Consider the following 23,032-nt stretch of genomic DNA (forward strand, 5'->3'; position numbering starts at 1 on the left):
ATTTGTTAAGATATTAGTCTAATATTTCACCTACCTGACCGGAAATGTTAAGAGCAAACTTAAATGTTGTCAAGATTCTTGCCCTGGAAATCTCGGTTCAGTTTTGCCAACCACAAACGCTTTTTGTTCCCCATACAGTTCTTTTTAACTCTTTTTCTTGATTTGTTATAACCTTTGCCAATCTATAGTACTCCAAATGTTTTTCCTGGTCTGATCAATTAGTACAGCCTAAAACATGACAATAACTGACCATTTCAGTAGCAATAATCAGCAAAATCAGTAAGTTTTGTATAGTTCAGTGACACTGATTATGTTCAGTGCCGCTAATATGGCCGATTGATGACGCATTGTGAAAACACTCTATAATGCGTTTCATGGGTTCTTGAAATGTGCCATATCCTGTAGTTACTCGACACTACTCCAACTGAATCGAGGAATTGTGACAGCCCTAATGCCAAAGATATGAAAACATCTTAAAGCTTATTTGTGTTTTTTTGGGATCTTAAAATACTCCCTCTTATGTCTAAAACTATTAAATAATTTTGGTAATTGAAATAAATCTAAATAAAATAAAACATAAATATTAGGTTAAAAACTTGAAAAAAACAGAGAAATGCTATCTTGTCAACTACTAACCAAAATACAAAAGCACTAAAAAGACTAAAACTTAAATGACTTAAGGGAAAAAATATATTTTGAAAAAAAAAATTATATATATATTAGTGGTGGGCCGTTATCGGCGTTAACGTGCTGCGTTAACGTGAGACTCTTATCGGGCGATAAAAAAAATATCGCCGTTAATCTATTCTCAAAGTTGGGTTGGGAGCTGGGTCTAAACTACGCAAGATATGATGACTTTCACCTTGATATTTTAGCGCGGATGAAGTATACCTAGTCGAATTGCACTGTAGGGGGCGAGAACGAGTCTTCAACTTCTGTGAAATTACCACATCAAATGAGAAGTGCTGACATTGATGCAGTTATGAAGCCGCTTCAGGGCAGGTGCGTGCGTTGCTAGACCCTTTTTACTGGGGCACGTGCCCCAGTGAAAATCTGCTGTGCCCCAGTAAAATCTCAAGTTTGAGTTCTAATTTAATTTGATAATCCCGAAATAAAGACATTAAACTACATGCAACAACTGAATTGACGCTTCTAAAAGCAACGCAGTTTAATGGAAGATGCACGCAGAAATCCATGCCCGTGCGCGTCTGTGTATTTAACGGCAACGCGCACGTCGTACAGCCTTTTGCGCAGAAGTACTTGGTTACACAAGTTTGTATAGGTAATTATGTTGTAAATGCAATTGTCAAGCAGTTTATGATGCATTTTGGAAACACGAGATGAGCGCCTGGTCTAATGCGCCACCTGGCCGTTCTCGAAGACTTACTTTTAGTCATTATTTGGGTAGCACACATATTCTGAATATGCCTTCAGCAGAATTCAAATTAGCCATTTTAATCTAGATTAATTCCAAGATTTAATCTAGATTTAAAAAATTAATCTATGCCCACCCCTAATATATATATATATAAGACATAAGCACAGAACAAAATGAGAACTAACAATGTAAATTTAAAAGTTAATTCAAAATATTAATAAATACTTGAATTGTATATACAGTGGGTACGGAAAGTATTCAGACCCCTTAAATGTTTCACTCTTTGTTATATTGCAGCCATTTGCTGAAATCATTTAATTTCTTTCTTTTTTCCTCATTAATGTACACACAGCACCCCATATTGACAGAAAAACACAGAATTGTTGACATTTTTGCAGATTTATTAAAAAAGTAAAACTGAAATATCACATGGTCCTAAGTATTCAGACCCTTTGCTCAGTATTTAGAAGCAGCACCCTTTTGATCTAATACAGCCATGAGTCTTTTAGGGAAAGATGCTACAAGTTTTTCACACCTGGATTTGGGGATCCTCTGCCATTCCTCCTTGCAGATCCTCTCCAGTTCTGTCAGGTTGGATGGTAAACGTTGGTGGACAGCCATTTTTAGGTCTCTCCAGAGATGCTCAATTGGGTTTAAGTCAGGGCTCTGGCTGGGCCATTCAAGAACAGTCACAGAGTTGTGAAGCCACTCCTTCGTTCTTTTAGCTGTGTGCTTAGGGTCATAGTCTTGTTGGAGGGTAAACCTTCGGCCCAGTCTGAGGTCCTGAGCACTCTGGAGAAGATTTTTGTCCAGGATATCCCTGTACTTGGCCGCATTCATCTTTCCCTCGATTGCAACCAGTCGTCCTGTCCCTGCAGCTGAAAAACACCCCCACAGCATGATGCTGCCACCACCACGCTTCACTGTTGGGACTGTATTGGACAGGTGATGAGCAGTGCCTGGTTTTCTCCTCACATACCATTTAGAATTAAGGCCAAAAAGTTCTATATTGGTCTCATTAGACCAGAGAATCTTATTTCTCACCATCTTGGAACCCTTCAGGTGTTTTTTAGCAAACTCCATGCGGGCTTTCATGTGTCTTGCACTGAGGAGAGGCTTCCGTCGGGCAACTCTGCCATAAAGCCCTGACTGATGGAGGGCTGCAGTGATGGTTGACTTTCTACAACTTTCTCCAATCTCCCGTCTGCATCTCTGGAGCTCAGCCACAGTGATCTTTGGGTTCTTCTTCACCTCTCTCACCAAGGCTCTTCTCCCTGATAGCTCAGTTTGGCCGGACGGCCAGCTCTAGGAAGGGTTCTGGTCGTCCCAAACGTCTTCCATTTAAGGATTATGGAGGCCACTGTGCTCTTAGGAACCTTAAGTGCAGTAGAAATTTTTTTGTAGCCTTGGCCAGATCTGTGCCTTGCCACAATTCTGTCTCTGAGCTCTTCAGGCAGTTCCTTTGACCTCATGATTCTCATTTGCTCTGACATGCACTGTGAGCTGTAAGGTCTTATATAGACAGGTGTGTGGCTTTCCTAATCAAGTCCAATCAGTATAATCAAACACAGCTGGACTCAAATGAAGGTGTAGAACCATCTCAAGGATGATCAGAAGAAATGGACAGCACCCGAGTTAAATATATGAGTGTCACAGCAAAGGGTCTGAATACTTAGGACCATGTGATATTTCAGCTTTTCTTTTTTAATAAATCTGCAAAAATGTCATCAATTCTGTGTTTTTCTGTCAATATGGGGTGCTGTGTGTATATTAATGAGGAAAAACAAATGAAATTAACTGATTTCAGCACATGGCTGCAATATAACAAAGAGTGAAACATTTAAGGGGGTCTGAATACTTTCCGTACCCACTGTAAATTATAATAAAATAACATTTTACAGTAAGCGTGATAATGGCAAGATTTATGCAATGTAATGAGGTCATGAGGTTCTTATTATTATATTACTGCTTGAAATATTCATTGATATACAGTATTTTATGGCACAGAGGTAGAAAATCACTTTAAAAATTACTTGATGAAAGGTCACACTGACAATATTAAATCTGATACTCATAAAACCTTTTTCAAAAATTGAATTTCTGAAGAAGCCATCCTGTGAAATCTCACGTAGATTAAACCAGCCTGACATTTCATTTGAGAAGGTCCCAAATTCTCTGAACTTCTTTGAAGTTTCATGATCATTTTAAAAGCACTGATCTAGAGCAACTGTTCAGATCACTTCATTCAAGACTTTCTGACAACAAGAACTTCCTTTCATGACTCTCTGTACGTCACAGACTCTGTTATCACTCAAAAACAAAAAAGACCTGCAGTGATTTATTTCAGTCCTGAATGAACTCTGGATCAGATATCACAGGATAAACATGAGAGGAAATGGATTTTGCTTATCTGTTCCTCTGTTCTTTCTTCCTCCACACAGTAAAAATTGCTTTATTTGTCTGAGCCGTGAGCTTCGGTCTTACTCTGATTGTAAATGTGTGGACACGTCACACACAAAGCCTTTTGATTGGCTGATTCCTGCTGTGCCCCCTCATGGGTATGACATTCATTTGTGTTCAGACTGACGCTTTTCCTGCTTCAAACGTGCCCTTTGCGGCACTGACTAATTAGACATTTTAATGTAATTAATCATATTCCAATAAGAGGCATTAAGATTTATTCAAAACAGATGATAGTAAATCTGGCAACGCTTTATTGCGTAGGTTTTTGCACATTTTGCAACACTTTCAAAGTGAATTGTCCAGTGAATGGCACTAAAACTGTGTTCAGTTTTATCCAAAACAGATGAATCTGGCAAATTTTTATTAGGTTGGCTGTTGGATGTCCTGTGAGTGGCACTAAAAGGCACTAAAAGGTTAATGCTCTATAGTGTTTGAAATCAACAAACCACCTACACTAAACTGTACACTATTGTTAACAAAAGCAAACATTAGATAACAACACATTTGCTAAAGGAGCCATTCATTTTAGCTTGATTCTGAAAGTCTTTGAACTGTTTTATCGTGACTCAAAATTGACAGGACTCAGAGAACTGAGTGTTTAACGATGATATACCAGGTGGGCTACAAAGCAAGTTTACTACATCTGAAGCAGCTAGTTTATGTAATGCAAACATCAAAATGTATTAGTTTACAAAAAATGTAAGTAGAGGCACTTTTACTGTGAGCCTAGGTTATATATATATATATATATATATATATATATATATATATATATATATATATATACGGGCCATTCTTATACTTAATTACAACTTAATCTTGAGAAAATGTATTTTTACACAGATTTTGTATGTATGCAAATTATATAATATCCAAGATACACATTTCTAGTAATTGTGCAGTTAATTCTCATATTGTATTTTAGGAAAGTTTTGTAATATTTGCCCTCTTCCCAAATTTGTCACTACCGAAACACAATAATATGTGACCCTGGACCACAGAACCAGTCATAAGAGTAATTTTTTTTTTTTAAATAAGATTTATACATAATCTGAAAGCTGAATAAAAAAAAATTCCATTGATGTATGGTTTGTTAGGATAGGACAATATTTGGTTGAGATACAACTATTTGAAAATCTGGAATCTGAGGGTGCAAAAAAAATCTAAATATTAAGAAAATCACCTTCAAAGTTGTCCAAATTAAGTTCTTAAGAAAGCATATTACTAATCAAAAATTAAGCTTTGATATATTTATGGTAAAAAAAGATTTGTTATATTTTGAATCAAAATTTTCTTTGTAAAAGGCAAAAAGTTGATCATACTGATTTTAAACTTTAAAAGGATTCATTAGTTCAAATATACACTGAACCAAAAACTATCATCTTAATAATAACATCTTAATAATTTAGTATGCTTTATTTCAGACAAAACATCCTATGTTTCGGTTGTGACAGCACATTTTCGGTAGTGACCACATCTCATTACAGAATAGGGATGTGCACGAGTACTCGATTAATCGATTACTCGAACCCATCAGCGACGATCGAGCATGAAAATGACGATCGATTGACTCTAAAAATTTGCAGGGCTTCAGTTGCCGTTGTTTTAAAGTAACGGGAGAAGCGCATCCACTACTTTATCATTGGCACGTAGTTCAAGCTCACATGCATTTTGTGTAGATAAATACAATTTGTAATATAACATTTACATATTTATGTATCTAGGCTATGTGATTAATTTTATATACAATGCGTCATGTAGAAAAAGCGCTTCAGCTTCACCTTATGCTGTTATTTCTTTTAAATGTTTACTGTATACTGTGACGCAAACGCCCTGCCCCTTGCTTAAACTCCACCCCCGATTAATCGAGTACTGGTTTCTCAAACCTGTGGATTAATCGAAATGAAATATGATCAGAAATGCCCATCCCTATTACAGAACTTTAAGTTGCATACTAAAACACTACTAAAACATACTGAAATGCTAAAAATTTGCATAACTGTACTAAACGTATGTTTATTTCCCCCAAATATGAGGATTATGTGATTATGTGTCACTACTGAAACAATAATGCCATTGGTTGTGACTGTTACAGTAGTGACAATTTTATGGGATATCACTACAAAAAAACATAGATGTCACTACTGAAATTTCACCAAATGTTATGGGCAATTTTAGATACTTTAGATACAGCACATGGTTAGCTAGCACAGTTCTGAACAGTTGTACACATATAAAAACTAAATGTTATGGAATAACTCCAACAAAAAGTGCGTTTATAGAAAAATGGTGTTCGGTAGTGACATTCTTTAAACACAGAATGTCAAACACAGATTTTTCAGATTTTTGAACACATTGAGCGCGTGCTCATGTGACGTGACTGATGCCAAACTCGTGCACATGACAGATGGACGTGGCTGTGTATCAAAGGTAAAAAATGATATAAATACTGTTCAGTTTCTCACAAAAACCGATCGTTTCGTGTCTTAAGACATCAATGTATCATCACGAGCCGCAGGGTGTAATTTGGATTTGTCTGTGCATGTTTTTGTTTACTTTTAAAGGTTTGGTGCCCATCCACGTCCATGATAAGGCTGGCAGACTGCACCGGTTTTCGTTAAAAATATTCGTTTGTGTTTTTCTGAGGAAACAAAGTAACCTACATCTTGGATGCATTGGGGGTAAGCAGATAAACATCAAATTTTCATTTTTGGGTGAACTATCCCTTTAAAATCAGTCTCAGCCAATAGACTAAAACATTCAGTTTCGGTAGTTACATGAAAATGCGTGACACTTTTTTTTTTTTTTACATTTCAACTTTCATAATTTACAAAGAAAATCTAAAATAAAATTTTGAACTTCACTTTTTTAAATAATCAAAAATATATATTTTTTAAAACACCAAATGGAATAAAATGCTAAAATTATGTCAATATCATTTTCGCAAGTTGAAATTTAGAGGTTTGGGTTCGGGACAACCATCTCCCAACTGAAACTACCCACTAAATGATGCTTTTATATATATTAAGCTCACTAATATTTTAAATATTATTGTGGGGTTCAATAGATAACAAAATGATAGTAAACATCTAAGATTTGAATACTTAAAAGCTTTTTAAATGTGTTATTTGGTTGTGGGAGAATGGCCCATATATATTTTGCATTTATTATCCGATAGTTGTTGATAAATAACATTTCTGATTCATTAGTCACACCAAATAGAAGGTCGAACCGAGCGCACTGAATTTCGGGATACAGTGCCCAGTGCATTATGATCTGGTTGTATACAGCACATTTTGGCAAATGTAACAGAAATAATTGATTTAAAGTAGTTCACTTTCAGAACAAAATTTACAGATAATGTACTCACCCCCTTGTCATCCAAGACGTTCATGTCTGTCTTTTTTTCAGTCGTAAAGAAATTATGTTTTTTGAGGATCTCTCTTGATATAATGGACTTCTATGGTGCCCCCGAGTTTGAAATTAAAATGCAGTTTAAATGCAGCTTCAAAGGGCTCTAAATGATCCCAGATAAGGAAGAAGGGTCTTATCTAGCAAAACGATCGATTGCTTTTTTAAAAACATTTACAATTTATATACATTTTAATCTCTATACAGAGTACACACAGCCTAAAATGCTCATCTTGTCTAGCTCTGTGTGTACTCTGTGTAGAAATGAAAAAGTATATAAATTGTCATTTATTTTAGAAAATAATAACCCTTTGAAGCTGCATTTTGGAAGTTCAAACTCAGGGGCACCATAGTAGTCCGTTATATGGAGAGAAATCCTGAAATGTTTTCGTCAAAAAACATAATTTCCTTACGACTGAACAAAGAAAGACATGAACATCTTGGATGACAAGGGGGTGAGTACATTATCTGTGCATTTTCGTTCTGAAAGTGAACTACTCCTTTAATATGATAGCATCCCATTACAAATGTCGAACAAGATAAACTACATCCACTTCCTTCAGCAGAGAGATACTACAATTTTCATTAATATGATATATGAAACAGAATGGGTCACAAAGCTCTCAAGGCACTGCGTATCTAAACTCTTCATTTCCTAGTTAAAATCCTTGTTAAGACTCAATCATCACCAGCTATAAGACACAAGCTTTTCTAATATAAAAACAAAATTATAATATAAAAAGAATATTCATATGGACATTTTTTAGATGAGTGCCATGATCCTACCATGCATCTCTTTTTTAAACATACCACAGAAAAGCATAGAAAAGAAAAAAAATTAACATGCCTTTTTTAAGTGCCTCTGAGCACAATGTAAATGCCATGTTGCATGGATCATCCAGTACCTATCAGAACTGTACTTTTTCTACGGACTCCATCTATATGACGTGACGCTCTGATGACAGATCTCAGATCAGCGTTTGTGCGTGCAGCACACGTACATAATCTCATCTCCCCTGTTCCAGCATCAGCAATTTAGAAAAACTAACTTGCAAAAAAAATAACAATGACATCATCACACATGTTCGGTGCCGCCGGTGTGCTGCAGTGATGATGAACGTGGAATCAGATTTTACCTGCACACGGTGATCAGATTCCTCCTCTCTACGGCTCTGATACGCGCTACCGCTTTTTTACGAGCCCCGTTGAACCCGAGATTTAACGATGCCATGATCGTCTGGTTATACTGCACGGCTGTTTATTTCCTCACGTCTTTTTCTCTTCTGATGCTTTGGATCAGTCTCCAGCTGACTGACTCTCACTGGAGCCATAGAAATGGAATAAACCACTGGAAAGGCAATTAGCATGGAAAAGGGAGTCGAAGATGGGCGTGGTTTGGGTGGGTTTTGGAAATAATTTTATTATTTGAACTCCTCGTTTGAGTTTTTTTTCATTATAACTTAATTTAAAAATGCATCTGCTATTTTTTCAAGCGTAATTTATAATTAACATTGCGTTTGAAGCGGATAGCGTTGTCACATGCTCCCTGGTACTTTTCTCAGCGCTGGTTCGGATTAACCAATCGCAGTTACCAAACAACGATTTAGAGATATTGATGAGGTAGATATCAATTTCCTGTTAGAAACAAATCCTTGTATGTAACAGATTTAATCGATTACATCTATTAGCGTACAGGTGTTTCCAAAAAACAAAAACGTCGTGAGAGTTGAAGCGACAATAGTGAGAGAATCGGCTTTTTGAGCCAGCACGCGCCCCCTTCAGGATGAATATCCTGTGCAACTATTAAAAGCGAACAACATTGGACACCCATGACTGTTAAAAAACACTGACTTTCATTATGGAGCGTTTTTTTACAGCCATTTACATAAGCATTAAAAAGAGTTTCTAGTTAAAACGTTGTCATGAGAAATACCAACTAATGGTAATAGTATAATTACGGATTTTTTCAGATTCATGACAGGTGTAATTTAGTACAGCTCACTAGATGGCCCCAAGGTACTAGTTTAGTTAAAACAATATTTTACAGTTATAATCAAATAAATAGACTACCAGATTTTTTAAATGTTTTTTAAAGAAGTCTCTTCTGCACACCACGCCTGAAAGAAAATGATAGAAAATAATACTTTTATTTGTGCTTTAAATTGATCAAAAGTGTAGATAAAGACATTTATAATGGTACAAAAGCTTTTTATTTCTGATAAATGCTATTCTTCTGAATTTTCCATTCATCAAAGAAACCTGACAAAATTCTACTCAGCTGTTTTCAACATAATAATAATAATAATAATAATAATAATACAAGTTGTTTTTGAAAATATTAGAATGATTTCTGAAGGATCATGTGACTGGAGTAATGATGCTAAAATCAGCTTTGAAATCACAGGAATAAATTACATACTTTTTTGCTGGACTTTGGATCAAATAAATGCAGGCTTGGTGAGAAGAATAGACATCTTTTAAAAATCTAACTGTTCAAAAACTTTTGACTAGTAGTGTTTATGGAAAATAAATTAAAATTATGTTTTTTCCTCCAAAGAAATATTAATTTATGTTTGTTTGTTTGTTTGCTTCTTATTGTTTTTGTACAAACACAGATGATAAGTTTGCAGGTTATAGGTATATTTCTGCCGTCTGGGTTAGTTATAAATAACTATATAAAATATAAATATTGACATCTTGACTAAATATATTGCATTTTATATGCATATATGCAACTTCAACTCAAATGGTGGTGGATTAGTGTTTCTCAATCCAGGTCCCTGAGGCCCGAAGTGCTGCACATATTAGGAGTCTCACTAATCTTACACACAATTCAGGTCATGGAGCCTCTAATAATGAGATCCTAAGTTGAATTAGATGCGTTAGAGAAGGAAGACATCTCGATGTGCCGTGCCTCAGGGCCCCCAGAAGCAGGATTTGAGAATTACTGTGGTAGAGGAAAAAAGCGTTTTCAGGATTTTTTTTCTGCAAGCATAAACAGGTTTTAGATAAATCCAAAGACAAAGTGTGTGAGTGCAGACATAAACAATTAGGAGCCAAAAACAATCCATTTTTGCAGTGCACTCAGCAAAACAAGCAGATTATAGAAATCTGATAATAGATTATATCTAAAAGTTATTCGAGACATTTAACTAAACATGGTCTGCGTACCAATGCGCATACTATCCATCCTAAATTCTATGTGATATTAGAAATTTCAGCACTGTTTGTTTATAGGGTGGATATGATGCACATTAGGACGCAGGGCAGGTCTTGGATTCAGATCATCAGTAATCTGGTTTCGCCCCCTAGAGGTGTTTAGGATGATCTGCAGATGTTTGAAAGTAGTAACAAAACAATTTTAACACCTTTCAAATAGTGAGCAGCAAAAATGATACATGGATACAAGGGATACAAAGAACGGAGGAAATTAAAAGCTCAAATAATTAAAAAATAAAATCTGACAAAACTGCTATTCTGCACTTTAAAACTTTGTTGTTGTGTATTATTATTATTGCTTTTATTTCTACTAAAACCTGCTATTTTCTTCTCTTTCCCCAGAGCAAATAGTTGCACTAAACTTAGCCCTTACTATAATAATAAAAAACAGTATTATTGTTGTACAGTGTGATAAAAAATAACGTTAGATTGATGTCCGCATGCCCAGTAGCCAGAGCTGTCTCCCTTCTAGACTTTACCGTTCACAACGCCTGAATCGAATTCGAATCCGCCATTTTTACTCCGGTTTGCGTACACACAGACAGGTTTCCGGAAATTTGACGGCAATATTCCAGGATCAACGCTCAGTGTGAAAGTGAACGTAAACAGAAGAGAGGGAACATTACTTCTGTGGGCGTGGAAGCTCCATCAGTCTGCGACAGTGAGGTGTGCTGCACTTTTAGACAAAGTTTTGCGTAAAACTAATGAATTTGTTATGGTTACAATGTAATTTGGTTATTTTAGGCTGGGCTCAGTCTGATAAAGCTAGTATAAAATTATTAATATTACACAGGTGCTGGTCATATAATTAGAATATCTTCAAAAAGTTGATTTCACTAATTCCATTCAAGAAGTGAAACTTGTATAATGTATACATTCATTCCACACAGACTGATATATTTCACGTGTTTATTTCTTTTAATTTTGATGATTATAACTGACAACTTATGAAAACCCCAAATTCAGTGTCTCAGAAAATTAGAATATTACTTAAGATCAATACAAAGAAAGGATTTTTAGAAATCTTGGCCAACCAAAGTATGAACATGTAAAGTATTAGCATGTACAGCACTCAGTACTTATTTGGGGCACCTTTTGCCTGAATTACTGCAGCAATGCGGCGTGGCATGGAGTCGATCAGTCTGTGGCACTGCTCAGGTGTTATGAGAGCCCAGGTTGCTCTGAAAGTGGCCTTCAGCTCTTCTGCATTGTTGGGTCTGGCATATCGCATCTTCCTCTTTACAATCTATGGGGTTAAGGTCAGGCGAGTTTGCTGGCCAATTAAGAACAGGGATACCATGGTCCTTAAACCAGGTACTGGTAGCTTTGGCACTGTGTGCAGGTGCCAAGTCCTGTTGGAAAATGAAATCTGCATCTCCATAAAGTTGGTCAGCAGCAGGAAGCATGAAGTGCTCTAAAACATCCTGGTATACAGCTGCATTGACCTTGGACCTTAGAAAACACAGTGGAGCAACACCAGCAGATGACATGGCACCCCAAACCATCACTGACTGTGGAAACTTTACACTGGACCTCAAGCAACGTGGATTCTGTACCTCTCCTCTCTTCCTCCAGACTCTGGGACCCTGATTTCCAAAGGAAATGCAGAATTTACTTTCATCAGAAAACATAACTTTAGACCACTCAGCAGCAGTCCAGTCCTTTTTGTCTTTAGCCCAAGTGAGACACTTCTGACGCTGTCTGTTGTTCAAGAGTGGCTTGACACAAGGAATTCGACAGCTGAAACCCATGTCTTGCATACGTCTGTGCGTAGTGGTTCTTGAAGCACTGACTCCAGCTGCAGTCCACTCTTTGTGAACCTCCCCCACATTTTTGAATGGGTTTTGTTTCACAATTCTCTCCAGGGTGCCGTTATCCCTATTGCTTGTACACTTGTTTTCTACCACATCTTTTCCTTCCCTTCGCCTCTCTATTAATGTGCTTGGACACAGAGCTCTGTGAACAGCCAGCCTCTTTTGCAATCACCTTTTGTGTCTTGCCCTCCTTGTGCAAGGTGTCAATGGTCGTCTTTTGGACAACTGTCAAATCAGCAGTCTTCCCCATGATTGTGTAGCCTGCAGAACTACACTGAGAGACCATTTAAAGGCCTTTTCAGGTGTTTTGAGTTAATTAGCTGATTAGAGTGTAGCACCAGGTGTCTTCAATACTGAACCTTTTCACAATTTCCTGAGATACTGAATTGGGGTTTTCATTAGTTGTCAGTTATAATCATCAAAATTAAAAGAAATAAACACTTGAAATATATCAGTCTGTGTGGAATGAATGTATACATTATACAAGTTTCACTTCTTGAATGAAATTAGTGAAATAAATCAACTTTTTGAAGATATTCTAATTATATGACCAGCACCTGTACATGCTAAAAATCCAAAGGAAAAAAAAATCCTGGATTTATGTTTCATCCAAAGGCTCATGCTTAAATGCTTGAAAATAGACTATAGAAAATAGAATACAGTACACAGTGACTATATGTAGATTACCTCACAAAAAAAAGCTTTTAGAGCCACAGCATAAGAAATAAAAGATAATTGTGACTTTTATATTACAATTTACTCACTTTTTAAATGTTATATCTCACATTTTTGAGTAAAAAACTCAATTCTGACCTATTATTATTGCGAGTTTGTTACAATTCAGACTTTTTTCTGATTTGGGATTTTATCGAGGAGTTGCACTTACAGTACGTCATAATTACGTGGATGCATGGCCATATTGGCATTACTCAGATGTAAACAACAGCATGGATTGCACAGTTAATATACTACTGAATACATTGTTCTGCTAATTTATGTTGTCTAAATCACAGAAAAAATGTGTGGAAGCTGCTCAATCATATTGAGAAGGATTTAGTAAGCAGAAAAGCGGGCAATAATTATTAATTAAGATATTAGTCTAATATTTCATCTATCTGACTGGAAGTGATAAGAACAAACATGAATGTTGTCAAGATTCTTGCCCTGGAAATCCTGGTTCAGTTTGGCCAACCACAAACGCCTTTTGTTCCTCAGACAGTTTTTTGCACTCTTCTCCTTGATTTCTTATAACTTTTGGCAGTCTATAGTACTCCAAATGTTTTTCCCACTCTGATCGATTAGTACAGCCCAAAACATGACAATAATTGCTGATTTTCAGCAGCAATAATCGTTTATTCATTCGGTTCAGTAGCATTGTTTACGTTCAGTGCCACCAATATGGCCGATTAATGACGTGTCATGAAAACACTCTATTGTGGGTTTATATGTCAGACTTTTTTTTTTCTCAGAATTGAGACTTTATAACACAATTCTAACCAACTTTATTAAATTTTTTTTTATCTCAGTTTTTACACCTAGCAATTCAGACTTTTTTCCTCTAAATTTACTACCTTCTATTTTTCTAAGTTTTAATCTCGTAATTCTGTCATGTTATAAACTCAAAAATGTGAGGAATAAAGGTGTATTTGTGTGTTCTGCAGTTCTGAGAAAGAACGTCCAAATTGTGAGACATAAGCTTACAATTCTGGAAAAAAAAAAAGTTAACACAGTTAATTAGGAAAAATCTGATCTAATCTAATCTTACATAGTAATCAAGGTAAAGACTGGAATGTAAATATATTTGTAGATTTTTTTTGGTCACTACACCCACAATTCTAGTTAGTATATTGTATAATTTTGAATAACCTATGTATTATTCTAAAATGTGGAAAAACATAATATGCATAATAACAAACAATGAGAAATGTACAAGCTTTTAGACTGGTAGTGTAGATAAAACCAAAGTCATTTTATCATTGCTTGCTGTAAACTTTGAGATATGCTGTGCAGAATGGCTTATTATTGCAGAAAAAACATAGGTATGAGTCCCATTTGAAAGGTCAAGGCTGGAGGGTCAAAAGTCATAGCTCCATTTTGTCACTTTTGTGTATTCAGAGCTACTTCTGAAAGTTACAACATCTGCTAAATGTTGAAATGATAAAGAGTTTTGACTTCCTGAACCCACTGCTCTTAACCTCAAACTATGCACAAACAATTTATGTCATACTGAAAGTCCGTTTAAAAAACAGTGTCAGTTCCTGTACATTGCTCTTCTTTGAATTATTATTTTTTTTTTTCAATTGACTTGAATGCCTAAAAATAGCAACCTGGCCTCTTCTCATAGCAACCAGCATCCACATCCACTCATATAACCACATACTGCATCTCCCACCACTCTCACTTGCTCTGTTTCACAACCTAGTGAGCTTCCTACCTAGACAGCATCACAGTTGTGCTTCCGAAACAAAATCGGTACAAAAAATAGGTTGCATGATTATGCTTTCTTCTGTAACTCCATGTATCTACTTCTCTCTACTTGCCCAAGCTGGTGCTTGACTGGATGACCAACCCATTGGTTCACCAGTCTGACCAGCTAAAAGGTTCCCAAAGCCTCTCTAAACCAAACCAGACTAGTTTACCCAGTCCGAAATTTTCACACGTTAAAAAATAAATACAACCTTACTTTATGTCAATTACGTTTACACACTGCCTATGAAATTTTTGCCTGTCAAAAAAAGTTTGGATCAGATCCGATTTTCTGCATTTTTGCATCTGTAGCAAGCATTTTGATAGGAAAGAATGACAAATACGAAAAAAAAAAAAAAAAAGAAAAACGCATGCGTACATTTCAGACTCAGTGTGCAATGACCTTAACACTTCACAGTAAGGTCTAACCCACATTAAATAACAGTGAGCAATGCATTTGTTATATTATTAATTATATTATTCATATTGTTCATCATGTTAACATCAGTTAATAAATAAATACAGCTGTTGATTCATGTCAGCTCAGATCCATTAAATAATGTTAAAAGATACAACTTTTAATTTTAGTAATGTACTAATAGTAATACACTACCAGTTTTTTAACAGCATGGATTTTGTGACTTCTGCTCACTAAACCTGCATTTATTTGATCCAAAGTACAGCAAAAACAGCTATTTTTTTAACATTTCTACTATTTAAAATAACTGTTTTCTATTTGAATATATTTTAAAATGTAATTTATTCCTGTGATTTACAAGCTGAATTTTTGATCTTTCAGAAATCATTCTAAAATTCTGATTTGCTGCTCAAAAAACATTTATTATTATGTTAAAAACCGCTGATTAAATTTGTTCAGGTTTCTTTGATCAATAGAGCATTTATCTGAAATAGAAATCTTTTGTAACATTATAAATGTCTTTATCATCAATCAATTTTTTAATCAATTTAAAGCATCCTCACTAAATAAAAGTATTCATTTCTATAATTTCAAAAAATACTGATCCAAGCTTTTGAATTGCATTTCAAAAGCTTTTTATTTCAGATAAATTCTGATATTTTGGATCATTCTGGTCATCAAAGTATCCTAAAAATTGATAATAACAATAATAATAAATGTTTCTTGAACAGCAAATCAGCATATTAGATTTCTAAAAGATCACGTGACACTGACGACTGGAGTAATGATGCAGAAAATGTAGCTTTGATCACAGGAATAAATTACATTTTCATATATTATATTAAAATAGGAAACATTTTTTTAAATAGTAAAAATATTTCAAAACTTTGGATCACATAAATGCAGGCTTGGTGAGCAGAAGAAACTTCTTTAAAAAACATTAAAATCTTACTGTTCAAAGACTTTTGACTGGTAGTGTATGTTAAATTAGAAATGCTTTGAAGTATTTTTTATTTTTAGTTTATGCTTTCCAATATAGTTAATTGTTAAATGTGTTACCAATAAAGATGATGACATTTCTCAGCCAAAAACAGATTTAGATTTATTCATTTATTTTTAGACCAGGAGGAAATGCACTGTCTGAATATGAAAAGATGTCATGATAGCATCATTATAATTCAGTTCCATGCTCTCAGAAGTACAGCGCCATTAGCAGTAAGTGTTTAGTGGTGGATACTGAGTAAGAAATCAGTCAACGCAGAGTGGTTTGAGGTTTTTAGTCTTCCTTCCTGCTGCGCTCAAGAAAAGTCAGATCAGAGGAAGTGAGACCAGTCACTTGATGTTTTGGTAGCTGATCAGAACAGGTTCTGTACTCTAAAGCATCTGTTAGGATGGCAGGATTGCTCAGGATCTGGATGTTTGACGCCCTCGTCTTGGGATTGATAAATCCATCTCAGACCTCTCTGCGTCCTCGCATGTCATTCTCTCAGGGTAAGTGAAGCTCAAATTGACAGACAATAGTGAGACATATTTTACTGGTGCAAAAACTCACACTTGTAGTGATTGTCGGATGTGCAAGTTGAAGACCAAATAAAACATCCGTTATTAAAATACAGTTATATTTTTAGACATCCTTGAGCAAGAAACAGGATTTTTATTAGTCACATTTCTGCTGCTTATCAGTTATTTGTAACCACATTTCCGACAAAATGTGTTTTCCATACGAATAATTAAGAAATGAATTGTTTTCATGAAACACAAGTAAAACCTTTGCATTGATTCACAGTAAATTAAAACTTATTTCATAAATACAAAATCTAAGCATGTTCAAATGACCAGAAAGCACATTCATGTTGAGCCAACACATTCTGGGTAAGTTTTGTAATCTATTTTCTCTGAAGTTGAGAGTTGTGGTTTAGCTTGTTGTAAGCCATTACTGTTGTTCTGCAAATATTTGATGATGTAAATGCTGCACTCTAAAAAGTGCTGGGTTAAAAAATAACCCAACCATAACCCAGCTGCTGGGTAACTATGGGACAGAACACGCGTTGGGTTGTTTTGACCCAAGTGCTGGGTTAAATCATTTGACCCAAAATGCTGGGTTGTTTATTTGACCCAACCAGTGGGTCAGATTAACTGTGTTGCTGGGTTAAAAACTACCTAAATATTGGGTTATTTGTTGTCTAATTGCCTTGCTACCTTTATATTTACCAATAATAATATATAAATCACAAAAGAATGTAAAATTATTATTGTTTTTCTGTAATACATTTACACAACACAAAAAAATGCATCTGTAAATGTCAATTTAATGAGTTTTCATATTTCTTTTTAATACAGTTTTCAAATAGGTGCAGCTGTCACACATTTTGTCCAACCCTTACAGACACAAATAACGGTTTTAGTAGATCAGTTTCTTTTAAACACAAAACTGTAAACAAGGCACACTATATTCATATTCTTTATGTCAACATTGCAGCAGCAGAACACTCAAAAATGAATTATTACCAAATTAGAATCATTCCAAACATTATGCCATTAAAACTAAGCCAAACAAAGAGTCCACCAGACAATTCTTACAGTTTAAAACATGTTACAAGTGGCCAAGAAAAAAAACTTTTGCCCTCAAAAACTTCACACATGAAGACTTATGTCCATCAATATGATATACTGCAAGCTGGAGAAATTCCCAGGCAACAAGTCCGCTTCAATGGCATGGCCTGGAACAATGGCGAAGGTCTAGAAATGTTGTTGTCTCATCCCAAGGCTCAAATCCACCATGTTGGTCCCCACCTGTTAATTATACGGCATTTAGTCTTGCAACATAACTAACATTTTAAGTTAAGTGTATTTTATGAACATAAACATAGAGGCATGAAATAAATGCTCATTTTGCTTCTCAACTTTTCATACAGTTGTGGTCAAAATTATTAGAACACTAGTATTTTCACCAGCTAAATAAGGCTTTAAGTCAGTGATTTCTCTTTTGCTGTAGTGTGTCAGTAGGAAATATCGGTTTACATTTCCATTCATTTTGCCATTAATTGTGATAATCCAGTGACATTTTTGTTTGCACAACAGCCAGTGGTCCACACAGGATCTGATCTCATCATCATCCAGAAGAACTGTGACAGCGTCTCCAAGATGCTCCAAGAGACCTGCCTGCAAAGCTACAGTACTGTTAAGAGTTTTAAGCACTTGTCTAAAAATGTCATAAAATGATGCTGTCAAAAATAATGTCATAAATAAATGTTCTTTATCAGTTAACCTTGATTAACTAAATTAAATCAACATTTGGTTTGATCATCCTTTTGCGTTTAAAGCAGCTTTTGCCCTACAGTAGGTGCACTTGCACATAGTTTTTCAGGTAGCTTTGCAGGTAGGTCTCTTGAAGCATCTTGGTGACATTATCACAGTTCTTCTGGATTTAGTCTCTCAGTTTGTTCTGTTTCTTCATGTCATTCCAGACAGACTGGATGATGATGAGATCAGATCTCTGTCTGGAGGATTGGCTGTTGTGCAAACAAAAACCTCACTGGATACACAATTAAAGGCAAAATGAATGTTTGGAAATGTAAACTGATATTTCTTACTGACACACTACAGCAAAAGATAACAAACACTGACTTAAAATATTTTTTTAGCTGGTGAAAATACTACTGTTATAATAATTTTGGCCACCACTGTGTTTATATATATATACACCCTTATTAGAGCAGAAAACGTAAAACAAAACTTACAGGTTGTACGTCAATGAATGGCCTCCGGGATTCCGTGGTTGTGGGTCTGAAGACCTTTTATCCAGAGTGGGCAGGACTTTGAAAGCACTTTCCCCTTTAGCATCTAAACCATAGGAATAATATGCAAACTGTGAGACATATTTTATAATCAAAACAACAAACTGAAACACTTTCATATGAAGATTTCTTCATTCCTTTAAATAATGCAAATTAATTCCCACCCTCATTCAACTACTGCAGGTTAAGTTTAGGTATGGGGTCAGATTCAGGGATGTAGAATATGCTCATGCAGAATAAGGCATCAGTTTGTGCTTCATAAGTACTAATTAACAGCCAATATACAAGCTAATAAGCAACTAGTTAAGTGTTACTGTACCATTGTATTTACCAGTTGATGTGTGTCAAATACAGTTGCATATGTTTTTTATAGATTTACATATTATAAGAAAAAGCTTACCTTAAGTCATGTCACCTTATCCCTTGCTGAGCACTCGCAAGAATTAGGTCTGCAACTGTAGCCCAGTCTTCAAAAAGTCTGCCTCTGGATATAGCTTCCTAAAGTCTTGTGAAATCTGATAAAATCTGAAAAACAAATGTGGTTCAATAAGTTTAAGGTTTATACTGGTCTCCTAGTTTGTAATGCAACACAGGCATTCACTAAAATGTCGTTCACATGCCGCGCCTAAAAACGCGTGAAAACGCAAGACGCGTCGCTTTCTCATTCTTTCCAAAACGCAGCTTGCTCTCACATGGCGTCTGCCGTTGCTAAGCAACCATGTCCCGTGCCTGGAAAAACGAGCTTCCATTATGAGCGTATATAGGCATCTACATCTGAAATAACAAACTTCAGTCAGTGCGCAAAAAACACGACATGTGAACGTCCGCGTACACCACGAGAGATTAAGTCTAACTTTACATACTGTAGCTAAGACAACATTACATTTAAGTAATAAACAATAGTACATACCAGTCATATTGTGGTTTAACATTATTAAAGTAAGGGACATAGCGTTTTAGCTAATGCAGATAAGTTACATCAAGGAAAAAAGCGCGAAAATGCTCAACATAAAACATATGGATCTATCGTTGGATTCGGCACGTCGCAGACATTTACTTGAAAAAATATGCCCTTAAAAGATACATTTTTGTATGGAATTATCTAATTTTGACAAAACATTACAAAGCCATACAGTATGCAGACAGTAAAGGAACTTACCCCCGTATTTCTGACCTACTCTTTCCATAAGGCGTTAAAATAAAGGCCATGTGTATACTGTAAGTTATACAAATAACACTACACACACACACACACACACACACACACACACACACACACACACACACACACTTTATATAACAATAAAGCGATTGTTGAGGCAAAAAAGTACATCGCTAGGGCTAGGCTGCTTAAGTTACAACGTTCGTCATTCACGGAATAAAATGCCAACCCCGCACAGCGACATATCAAATATTGCATTAAACAGTGAAATCAGTGTGCTCTAAAACACAACTTATTAAAAATAAAGGTAAATAATGATATAATCATATTAATTTACCTTATAATCCTGCTTGCTGCGAGGTGCGTGACCGCCTGGCGAGGAGACGAGTGAAGAATCCAGAATGTTCGATGAAGTGAAAAAAATAAACAAACCGGTTGGGTCAAAATAACCCAACCCAGGTGTTCATAGTGAAAGAACCCCTTATAGTCCATTAGACCCAGCATGATCAACCCAACTGTGTGTTTACAGTGCCTCAAACAACCCAACATTTTGACCCAGCACAATTAACCCAGCAATGTGTTTACAAAAATAACCCAGCACTTTTTAGAGTGTGCTTGCTTGAAACCACAGCTGACCGATTATTTCCACCATGCACACTCTCAAAGGCCTGCTTCTGCAGAAAAGCATGTCTTAAACCTATGGTTTATTTCTGCTTTAGAGTATATCAGGAAAATTAGGTGAAAAACATTTTCCACAGATCCAAAAATCCTGAAATGTCATTATTTTTCACTGTAAGGGGTTTTACATATGACTAATATTTATTTGGAAGGGGACTGCTTTGAAACTATTCTGATATGCACACCATTTAAACTCTTGAAATCATTATTTTATCATTTGTTTTAAAGAAATTAATACTTTTATTCAGCAAGGATGCATTCAACTAATCAAAAGTCAAGTAAAGAAATGTATTATGTTGATACGATTACCTTGATTATTCTTGAACTTTTTATTAATCAAAGAATCCTTTAAAAACAACTGTTTTCAACATTAATAATGAGAAGCAATTAGCATATTAGATTTCTGAAGGATCATGTGATACTTTAATGTAATTCAGCTTTGCCAGCGCAGAAATAAATTGCACTTTAAAATATATTAAAATACAGAAGACTGTATTTTTGATCAAATAAGCTTTTTGTGCAGAAAAGGCCTCATTTGAACGCATTAAAAAAAACACCTACCCCAAACATTTGAACTGTACGTTTTGATGTTTTCTAGATTTGACGCTTGCATATGTTAAAAGTATGCTTGGTAAACCATACTGAGGTTTCTCACTGCTTTGGTTTGGAAAAATGTAAAGTTTTTTTCATTAAGCTGTTATGAAAATCAATCAAGATACAGCGTTAAAAATATTTAGGGTCTAAGAGAGTTTGGTTGGCGAGATGGCAGTTTTGGTTGACAGGCCTTGCTTATTTCCTCAGATCAAAAAGAGGAAAAGAGTGTCAGTGTTGTGGTTTTATTGCTAAACTGTGAATATAAACACTGTGTAAAGGGTAAAATCAAACAAAGCTGTAAAAAAAAATATTCAAATCATGTTGTGTAAAATACATGTGCCAGTTTCTCAGAAATGTAATAATGGACAAGGTGCTGTTTTTTTTTTCTTTTCACAGGAAGTTCAGAGCGACTCTTGGGTATCTACCGCAGCTCTTCTGTGAAGAACACCAGCACTCTGTTGCTCAGCACTGATGCTGATACCCTATTTGTTGGTGCTCAAAATGCTCTGCTTTCCCTGGATGTCAGTCAACCTGACAGTATTACACTCAAAGACGAGGTGAGAAAAATCTTCAGGAATCTTGTGGTATATTTCAGTTTAGAAAACTGATTCCCACTCTCTCAACATCTGTCAAAAAGAAAAAAATATTACAACATGATGTTATAATACACTTCAAATTTTTGCATTTTTACAGTTGGAATGGACAGCATCTCCAGAAAATATGAAAACCTGTAAAGTGGCCTCAAGGGCGGTATGTACCATTTCTAACATCATTCTGGAACTTTAAATTTCCTTTAAAAATATATGGAAATGACAAATAAGAATTTCTAAGATGATAAAAAGGAGATAAATCTGGAAATATATCTGATCAAAAATGCAAAAAAAAAAAAAAAAAAAATCTATGTAAAATAACTGTTTTCTATGTGAATATATTTTAAAATGTAATTTATTCCTGTGATGCAAAGCTAAAATCTTCAGTGTGACACGATCCTTCAAAAATCATTCTCATATGTTGATTTATTATCAGTTTGAAAACTGTTGTGCTGCTTGATATTTTGTCGGAACCTGTGATACTTTTTTCAGGATTCTGTAATAAATAAAAAGTTAAAAAAAGAACAGCATTTATTTAAAATTACTCTTTTGTAAAAATATAAACTAGCATTTAAAAGTTTGTGGTCAGTAGGTTTAAATTCTTTTTTTTTTTTTTAAAGAAATTAATACTTTTATTCACCAAGGATGTGTTAAATTCCTAAAAAGATCAAAGAATCCTGAAACAAATATCACAGGTTCCTAAAAAATATTAAGCAGTGCAACTGTTGAAAATGAAAATAAATCAGCATATTAGAATGATTTCTGAAGGATCATGTGACACTGAAGACAGGAGTAATGGCTGTTAAAAATTCTGCTTTGCATCACAGGAATAAATTATATTTAAAAAAATATTAAAATAGAAAACCATTATTTTAAATTGTAATATTTTACAATATTACTGTTATTTATGTATTTTTGATCAAGTAAAAGAGTCTTGATGAGCATAAGAGAATTCTGTTAAAAAAAATTAAAAATCTTACTGATGATGTGTTTGTATAGCAATAAGAAAAACAATTTTGAGCAGCAAATCGGCATATTAGAA

The 23,032-nt window shown here is 35.1% G+C and overlaps 1 protein-coding gene and 1 long non-coding RNA gene across 2 annotated transcripts in view; both read right to left on the reverse strand.

Moving 5' to 3' along the window:
• rundc3b (RUN domain containing 3b) overlaps positions 1-8,558 on the reverse strand; it is a 31,603-nt gene extending 23,045 nt beyond the window's left edge. Inside the window, exon 1 of the mRNA XM_073847146.1 lies at positions 8,389-8,558. Coding sequence (XP_073703247.1) covers positions 8,389-8,483 — 95 coding nt within the window. The 5' untranslated portion in view covers positions 8,484-8,558. The remainder of the gene's footprint in view (positions 1-8,388) is intronic.
• A 9,225-nt stretch (positions 8,559-17,783) lies between these two features.
• Positions 17,784-20,717, reverse strand: LOC141343395 (uncharacterized). Its single transcript, XR_012356738.1, has 4 exons — positions 20,466-20,717; positions 19,367-19,491; positions 18,910-19,012; positions 17,784-17,962 (listed from the first exon to the last, which is right to left on the reverse strand). It is a non-coding gene; the product is annotated as an uncharacterized lncRNA (long non-coding RNA).
• Positions 20,718-23,032: the final 2,315 nt, after the last annotated feature.

Source organism: Garra rufa, chromosome 9 (assembly GCF_049309525.1).
Source record: "Garra rufa chromosome 9, GarRuf1.0, whole genome shotgun sequence".
Taxonomy (NCBI): Eukaryota; Metazoa; Chordata; class Actinopteri; order Cypriniformes; family Cyprinidae; genus Garra; species Garra rufa.